This window comes from Oculina patagonica, chromosome 13, assembly GCF_052425735.1.
Source record: "Oculina patagonica isolate OP01 chromosome 13, crgOcupat, whole genome shotgun sequence".
NCBI classification, from domain to species: Eukaryota; Metazoa; Cnidaria; class Anthozoa; order Scleractinia; family Oculinidae; genus Oculina; species Oculina patagonica.
The window spans coordinates 498688-507692 of NC_135770.1; the positions used below are offsets into that span (position 1 = coordinate 498688).

At 38.3% G+C, this 9005-nt stretch overlaps 1 protein-coding gene across 1 annotated transcript; it reads right to left on the reverse strand.

Moving 5' to 3' along the window:
- Positions 1-514: 514 nt before the first annotated feature.
- On the reverse strand, positions 515-8314 carry LOC144636677 (L-2-hydroxyglutarate dehydrogenase, mitochondrial-like). Its single transcript, XM_078495869.1, has 11 exons — positions 8099-8314; positions 7217-7350; positions 6093-6244; positions 5248-5379; positions 4940-5053; positions 4693-4747; positions 4443-4480; positions 3699-3863; positions 3258-3415; positions 2487-2618; positions 515-1796 (listed from the first exon to the last, which is right to left on the reverse strand). Exons 1-11 carry the CDS (start codon positions 8176-8178, stop codon positions 1601-1603), a joined length of 1356 nt encoding a protein of 451 aa, XP_078351995.1. The 5' UTR covers positions 8179-8314; the 3' UTR covers positions 515-1600.
- Positions 8315-9005: the final 691 nt, after the last annotated feature.

Here is a 9005-nt window from a genome sequence, read left to right on the forward strand (position 1 = left end):
GTGTGACGGTTGTGCACGTGTCTCATGTCTGCAACTCAAATCTCACATCTCTTACGGACATAAAGATCTGTTTGATTGCTCAACTTATCTCTTACAACCGCTTTCAGTGTAACGTGCATACCGTATTTACTCGAAGAAGCGCCGCATTTGGGACAAAAGTAGATAAGCGCCGCACTTCAGACGCGAACAATTTAAGAAGTGCCACGGCGCTTATTCGAGTACCTTATTATAGGAAATTAACGATACATGTTATTAACGCGAATTTCAATGCTTCGTTATTTTTCTATAATAAGGTAAAAACGGTAGCTATCTTTCTACATCCATCTTTCGACGTGCTATTTGGAAGAGCCAATCAAAACCTATGCATACCGGTGTTGGTTTTATGCAAATGCCCTCCCTACCTACTCACACGAGATACGTTTGCGAGCAAACAGCACACCCTCTTAACGAATGGCAGACCAAATGAGGACAATATCTTCAAGTTAAAAAATTCATTTTTATTTTTATTTTTTATTTATTTATTTTTTCTCTTTTTTGTTATCCGTTGATTACTAAGAATTTCAGGGTTCGACCCTGAACAAAGTAAAATTGATATAAATTAACAAAATTCTTTCTCGTTATCAGTTAAAAGAAAAAATGCTTAGCAAATACAACAATATAACCCTACCTACCTACGTTTACAAAATATATATAGTTTCACTTCCTTATAAACAGAATTAAGTAATTAATAGAACAAAACACCAATGACAGCATAAATTTATTTTCGTTGGTATCTAAAAGCAGCCTAGAATTTGATGCGTCATAATTGTATCTATTTTTTTCAACCTCATGGTCTTACTTTACTCTTAAAAGTGACCAACTTGACATCTTACATAGTTTGGTCTCTTATCACAACATTTCATTTTGGGAATGAACTTTGGTCTTGTGCTTGCTCAAGGAAAGGAAATTAGCTATTCACTTTAGACTTCAAACAGGATTTATGCACACACTTGCACATAGATTAAAGGGACTGTGCAACGGCTAATTTAATTTTATGTTATCAAATTTGGCAAATATTCGCTTTGAAACTAAATGTTGCAAAGGAATTAATTCTATGATTCTAAATGGAAAAAAGCATAGCTTTATTGCAGCCAAATGTGTTTCCCGGGCGTTACAATTTTAAGTTACAAGCATACAAGCTTAACTTAGAAAACTGTTCCGCCAGACCATATTTCAAAGACCCACATCGCAATCCGTTTCAATCTTCGTGGCTTTTGGCCATCCGTTCCTTCTTTTGTATTTGCTGAGTTATTGAAATGTTCCTTCACTGTTTTAAAAGGGTACTTTATATATTTAAATGAATTTGATGGTCATTTCTTATGCCTAAGTTTGGCTAAAATCCGTGACACGGTTCCTTTAAGTCGTTGATGATAACACCCCTGTCCTCGAACCACTCGTAAGCCTCCCTTTGGAGACCACAGGCTTGAACCACCTAACACGTTCGTTTATCGAAATAATTGACTGAGGCAAACCTTTTAGACCAGGCTACACGAGGCTCAAATAAATGTTTTATATTATTTGTAAAGTTTATAAATTTTTCTATCTACCATAGCTATAGTCCCTATAGGTGAAAACGATCTTGGACCTTCTCTGCTACCATTTTAGCAATGGCAAGGGAGGATGTGGCCCCAGGGGAGGGCGCATTTCTGACGTGCAGCACTCGGCTCCCTATGTCACCTGAGCCTCCGTCGAACACAAAATCGTCCACTAAATTCCCGTCACGGTCCATGGCCTGGGCACGAACTCCTGCTGGCCCTCTGTAAATGGTCGAGACCAAAAAAAAATACGTTAAGGTTGAAGCGTGTTTGAATCTAGAGGGACAAGATTGGGCATTGGTGCCGGTTTATGTCGCAAGAAGCGACTAGAACGATTGCTATTCCCCGAGGACGAGATACGAATCTAGCGCTTGTAACCCATGGTTGTCTTAGGGTGCTTTCTTTTTGTCACAACTGGCCGGCCGGTCTGGTAGTTTTGAATGTTAAATGGGCCTTTCCAGAGATTTTCCCACAAATCCACCATAACTTACAATGTATAATATTTGTGTATTGACTGATCTGACAGGACAAATCTCACTAACAATGGAATTCTGTTCTTGGATATACCGGTCTGGCCGGCCAGGTCTGACAACTGAAAGCGCCCTAACAATTCGACACTCCAATTCAACACTCCTAAATGGAAAAAGCCAATAGGAGAGGGAAGAGCGTCTTGCCCAAAACAACACATTGATCCCTGCCACAACTCGAGCCCGGAATGCACGATATGGAATTCAACGCCCAAAAAAATGTATTTCTTTCTTGGGTTGGCCTGTTGTGTTCTCGTTCTCTAGACAAAGGTTCTCTGTCGATTTCCCGTAAATCGATAATCAATTAAGAGGTACGATTAAGTGACAGCCCGGTAGAAGATCTGCAAAGGAGTTGTATTAGCTTAACGGTATTGGTTTTTCTTACTTCTCAACATCCTCGACCTTCAGACTGGGTACATATCTCTGAAGCTGCTTGACTTGCGCTGATTTGATGATCCCACGATAATATTCCCCGACACCAAATGTAAAGTACTGGAACATGAGTTTCCTTAGACCACTGAAAAATAAAAGCAAAATATGATACATGTTTATCCACCTGTTTCTTCTGGCATTAAGCACCTTGTGAAACTCGCAGAGCATAGCTTTTTCAAGTCCACCTCTCCACAGTTCTAACGCGCTTTTAATAGAGAGCGAAAGCAACGACGATGCGGACGCCGAGTTAGACACCTTGTAAAAGAATGAATTTAAAACTATCTAGATTATTCAGTGTGCCATGTAAAGACAACTCTCAATTCTAAACAGAACTACGAAAATTCAGCCCCCGTGTTTCACGTTAACTCCAATAGACAGTTTGATCTGTATACATTTGGTTTTGAAGAGGAGGGCTAAGAAATGTACCAAGATTTTGCCGTTGCCTTTGTAGTTTGCTTAAGTCCCCTTAAAACTTTCATTTGCTGAACTCTTCTTCCATTGGTTTTCAAAACCCGTGCGATGTGTTCGAAGTGTAATCAGAGCAAAAATATTCAGCTGTAAGCCAATAAAAAAAAGTCTCAGTTCTGATTGGTTTGCGATTTTTCCCACCTTTCTTCCTGGTCACATATAGGTTCCAGAGGAAGGTTGCCCAGAGTGGTTGAACCAAAAATAATAACGAAACTTTTAATTGAAAGCATTTTGAAGTTCTCTTAATTATACTTACCGGTATCCTAAGGCATCGATCAAGTCCTTGACATTTACATCTGTAAGTTTGTATCCTTCCCGAGCAAAAGCTAAAACAGCATTGGGCCCAAGCCACACGCTGCCATCAATGCGCGGCGTAAAGTGGACTCCAAGGAAAGGAAAGTTGGGGTCTGGTACCTAGCATGAAAAAAAACCTTAGAAGATGAAATAATTACCCATTTCCCTTCTTGTGATCGTTTTACAAAAGGGCATAAAAAATCAACAAAAATTTTCAGACAAAAATGTTTACAAAAGTGCCCCAAGACAAGAATGGAAGTGGATTTCAGCAAAGTGTACGTTACACCACCCAAAGACCAAACCCAAGTGTGACTCTTACACGGAGTGAATAAAATTGTAACGCAACACTTCTAAAAGCATTGCGTGACAGGCTAGACAGCCTCTACGAACGACACCTACGCACCGGATAAATGTTTCCATTGACTAGGTAGCTTTTCTCGTCTTTCAGTTTGAGGTATTCTCCTCGGAATGGTACAATGCGAGGATCTTTCTTACAACCGGACTTCTCTGCCAGCCTATCAGAGTACAGGCCGCCACACGTGACAACATAACGACAGCTTATGGGGGACTGGAAGAGAAAAAAGCATGGGATAAAGTAAATAAGGTTGTCAGAGATGAAGTAGAATTAAGGCAACCTGCACACATAGGTCGTTTGTTACATTTTTCAGGGCCTAAAAATGTCAGCCTTGGAAGGATTCCATTTCTCTTTAAAAGAAGTATGTTTTGAGAGTGGATTTACATTGGTGTGTCATAAGAGGGCATGCAGTAAACAAGGGGGATCGGGGGGGGAGGGCATTCCTAAAACTCAGCAGTTGTCATACAGGTATGCCACCTACAAAAAACAAATCAAACTATCGTAGGTAGCAGTGGAGTAGGCAGGGCAAGAATCTGGAGATAGAAAGAGTGTTGGAAAGATTTAACAAGTGAGGTCAAAACACTAAAAGAATACAACAGCAAATAGAAGTTACGTTTTTCAGTTAAAGTGTAGTAATGAAGATTTGATGAAAGTGTCATAAAACTGCATAAACTGTAGAAAAACGCATGAATTGTAATGAAAGACAAAATGAATAATGCAATTACAAACATGTTAAGGACAAATGTGCAAATGTAATTAATAATATAAAAAATTAGAGAAAAAGTCTCTCACCACATTCTTTCCATGTACTGTAACAGGATGAGTGTGACCTGAGTAGAAACACAGGTAAACAATGTAAATTTTAAGTGCTAGGACTCACCATTATAAGCGATTCTGCTTAACGCAAACTGATCTTAAACTAGTCATTATAGTCACTGTAGTCAATGTACAGTGTAGTCAATAAGAATAGTATAAATAATGTCCGACAGTTCTTTTTAATAGTTAGTAGGTTGTACATTGAAATAGAATAAAAAACTCTTACCTGCCTCCTTTTCTTGAGATTGACTACTTTCAGGGCTACATGTGAAGTCTGTGACCTAGAGAGGGTGAATCAACTGGTTAACAATTGAACTGCCAAGTGATTTTTCTCTTTATAAAATTACAGAAGCTTAAATATTTTTTGATACAACAGCAATTTCTCAGAACTAGTGTAAAGAGAACTAAATCAAAAAAGCTCTGCATTTATATCTGCAAAACTATAAGTCTAAATTTTTATCACATATCCTGACCTCATATCCAGTATAGATATCGCCGCCAGCCTTTTTGAAGTCATCTCCATAACTTTTGGCCACTTCTGCCCAGTCCAGTATCCCAGTATTGGGTGAAAGGATGGCAGAAAGACCCTACATGCAACAAGAAATACACAGCAGATATGTCACTACCAAGAACGCCTGGCATGATAAATGTAAATTACGGTAAAAAAATTACACTCTGATAAGAGACGGCTGCTAGATTAAGATAGTTTGAATAATTGACTAGTTCTTAACTAAGGCATGGCAATGGCTTAACATTCAAAGTGTTTCTAAGATATTCTCACCTCACAATATGGTTCCACTTCCTTGATTTCTTTTGAGTCTAAAATTTTCAGGTCTTTTACTCCATTTTCCAGGCCTCGTTGATACAATTTCTCCAGCTGAGGTAACTCTTTCTTTTCCACAGCCACTATTATCTAGAAAAATGATGATAGCAGAATAAATAGATATCTTCAAGATACCAGTCAAATTAATGGATTATTTCCACAGTGTGGTAAATGACAGGTTAGCTCAGTAACAGTTGCATATTGGTTGAGTGCTTATTTAAAAGTGGGAGGGCATGGGTTCAAATCCTAGTGAGACTCACAAATTAAACAAGGGTCTTGGTAAAAAAAAAAACTGGTAAGATTACAGTGGCTACACATATTAAAGGGAGTTTATCTTATTCCACAGTGCGGGTTTGATGCTTGAGGGGACTCCCATATAAAGGGGCAGGGATGCTCTTTGTCTTGCTTAGGGGTGTGAATTGCAGATGTTAATCCCACTTTGGATTTTTGATTGAAAATAATTTCTTTTAGGGATCCCAAAAAAATCTTGAGCCACCCAGAGATTGGTCTCCTTAAGGGACTTAAATTTCAATTTTTCAACTAGCATCTCATCCCTTTTGAATTAGAGTTCCGGTAGTTGGTTGGACTTGTCTACTCGTACACCTTCTCACATGAAAATAATTACAGTGTAGAAGGGGTTGTCAATTATGAATGTTATAACAGGAATGTTCTGCATGCCCATAATTTCTCATTTACTAGACTAAGAAATACATTATAAATAATTTCCTGGTTCCTGGGATCATAGATCATAATTCTATTCTTTAATGTCATTTATTAAAAAATACTAGTTGTTAATGACATACCTTTCCACACTTCTTATAGGGAATATTCTTTTCATCGCAGTATTTGTAGGTCAGATCCAGTCCCTCCACACATAACTTGGCTTTCAGGGAGCCTGGGGTATAGTAGATTCCACAGTGAACAACTCCACTGTTTTTGCCAGACTGGTGAACAGCTATACAATCAAACAAACAAATAAAACAAATTTAATGGCATATGAATTTAAAATTTAGTTTTTAGAAAGTTTTAACATAGCAGTGACAGACTATCTCTTTGCACCCTTAATTTCCCCACCACTAAAGAAGATTAGACCCAAGAACTGCCATGATGTCGCTTTACATAGATCTGTATATTGAGGCCTTCCAAGGGGGTAGCCGTGTCGCAATGTCGCACGTTTCTGAGAACCCATTTCTCCTAGCTAACAGGGGTAAATTCTTTTCTTTTTTTTCCCCTTTTTTTTTTTTCCTTCGTCTCTCTCTCTTTTTGGGTTTTTTTTTTTTTTTTTTTAAATTTTTTTTCCTTTTGGTTTCCTCTTCCCTTTTTCCCCTTATATTGTCTGATTGTTTGTTACTTCATGCACATAAAAAATACAAAACCAAGCAACAACGTCAAATTTTTAACCAATGCAATCAGACACAGTACAACAATGACAAGACACGAATGGTAAAAACATCATTGATGTGGAATTTTCTATTCAAATCTAAAATGCCTCTGAAGTGAAGAAAGGGATGATTGCATAAAGGGAGATGTCAGTTTACAAGCAACAATTGTAGTTAATCCCAGGGATTGTTTTAATGCACACTGTTTTGGCAATTTTTATGATTTTGTTTCCTTCTTTTATATTTCTTATAATATTTACAAAATTTGTTTCAGTGTATATCTAGCTAAATTAGCTCTGAAAAGCCCTATTTGGAAAGTCATCATTTAAGATATTTATTTATTTATTAAGTCATTTTTTATAAACAAATAAAATCAATTATATAAAGAATATCCACAAGTTTCATGCATTGAACTTTTAGCCACTTAGAATTCACCTTAGGTCTTAAACTTGTTTTAATAATAAATTTCCCGATTTCTGTTACCTGATTTTGCTCGCAAACAAATGTTGTTATTAATTAAGGGTCACATGTATTTGTCCTTTACTCACACAACTCATTCTCTTTTTCTACAACAGCAAGTTTCAGTGTAGGATGCCTCAGGATAAGTTCTCTGGCTGTCCCCAGTCCAACTATTCCACCTCCGACTATAACCAGATCATACGATGCCTGGGTGGCAAGGTGTCTGTCAAAAGTTTAACCACACAAATTTTTAAGAGAGATACATAGTGCCACAACGGCCGGGGGGGGCCCCCCCTTTGGGGGTTTTTTTACCCCCCCCCCCCCCCCACCCCCCCCAACCCAACCCCCCCCCCCCCCCCCCCCTCGGCTAGAGCCCACTTTTCTTTTGATCACCACCAAGACCCTGGTCAAGCCCATTGAAAATGCAACGATTCATTGACTTCTTGTCATTTGTGCCCAAATCTGATTGGTTGAGAATCAAAACTGGGCACTTTACTCATACACAAAGAATCTCCTTTCTTGATGCTAACCAAAAGAAAGCGGGTTCAGTCAATTTTTATTTGAGTAGTGGGGTGGGGAGGGGGGAATTAAGCCCACAGCAAAGGCTGTAAAGAGACCATCACAGCAGTATCTCATTAATCCACCAACAGAAAAAAATGCTGCCACTGGGAAATGAGCCACTGGGAGATAGTCAGTTGCAAGGTCTGTTTGCAGCCATAAAAAGATACAAATATGCGATGATGAATAAACACATCATATGTGGACTACGAGCAAAAAAATTTCAAGGGTAAGAGATTTTTATACATTTTCTTAGGAAAATTCTGGAGCGATGTTCGCATGTTTTCAATAACTTAAATAGTTGTAAGGGAAGACTGTCAGAACCCGTGCAAGACTAGACAAATATTTCGAGTCTCCAAAGGCTAAATCTGAGGTATTTTTAAGTTCATGAATCGTGAATCGAATAAGCTTACCTTTGGAATCGAGGTCTCAAAAGAGCAGTTGTCCTTTCAGTGATACTCCGGCGCAAAAGGGAGCTTCCTTTTCCAAGCATGCTGTCAATAAATGCAAGCCTTGTATTATGCAGAAATTACGAGGCGATTTAACATTTCTAGATGATGTCTAAAAGATTCGATCGCCTGCAAAATTAATGGCAAAACGACCTTTCGTGAACCGCAAACTTCCGTCAAATTGAGTCAGGCGTCCCTTGCTCGTGAGAAACTGGGTCAGACAACAGTGAATATAGGTACAAGTGGCGTGCAAAATACTCCTTTGTTGACGTTTTATCAAGACACTTGTAATCCTTTGAAGACGACTCTTTAAGTTGTCACACGTGTGCCAAGACCACTCCATACAGTATAATAATACATTAGTGGTCCATTACCAGAATTTTTTGCGTAGTTCTTTACAAACTTGTGTCGCTGTAAAAACAAATGCGCAAATTAAAAATTGAACTGTAACCAGGATAAGACATATTAAAAGTGTAAAAAAAAGCGTTCTCTGGTTTAAAAAGTTAAGAAAAATAATGCGCAAATTATGTTGATTAAATGTGTGCGCGACCACGCGTTACCGTATTGAAGGCAAATTCAGGACTTAAATGTTAAAATATCTTTCACTTTATGTTTCACGAGATTAACGCAATACAATAAAGTTTTATAAGTAATAGAAAAAGCAAACGTTTTACTTGAACAACTATTTTACAGCCGACGATAATTAGCCTGTGTAGCTGGCGGTTTTGTCGGGGTTAAAGCGCGCACAAGAAAATTAACACTCTCGTTTTTCTGTGTTTCTACCCTGAATTCTAAAAACAGTTAAGTGTCTTTCAGAATAGCTATTTGCCCACTAAAGTCGAACAGATTCTCTCGTTGCTGTCCTTTCTCA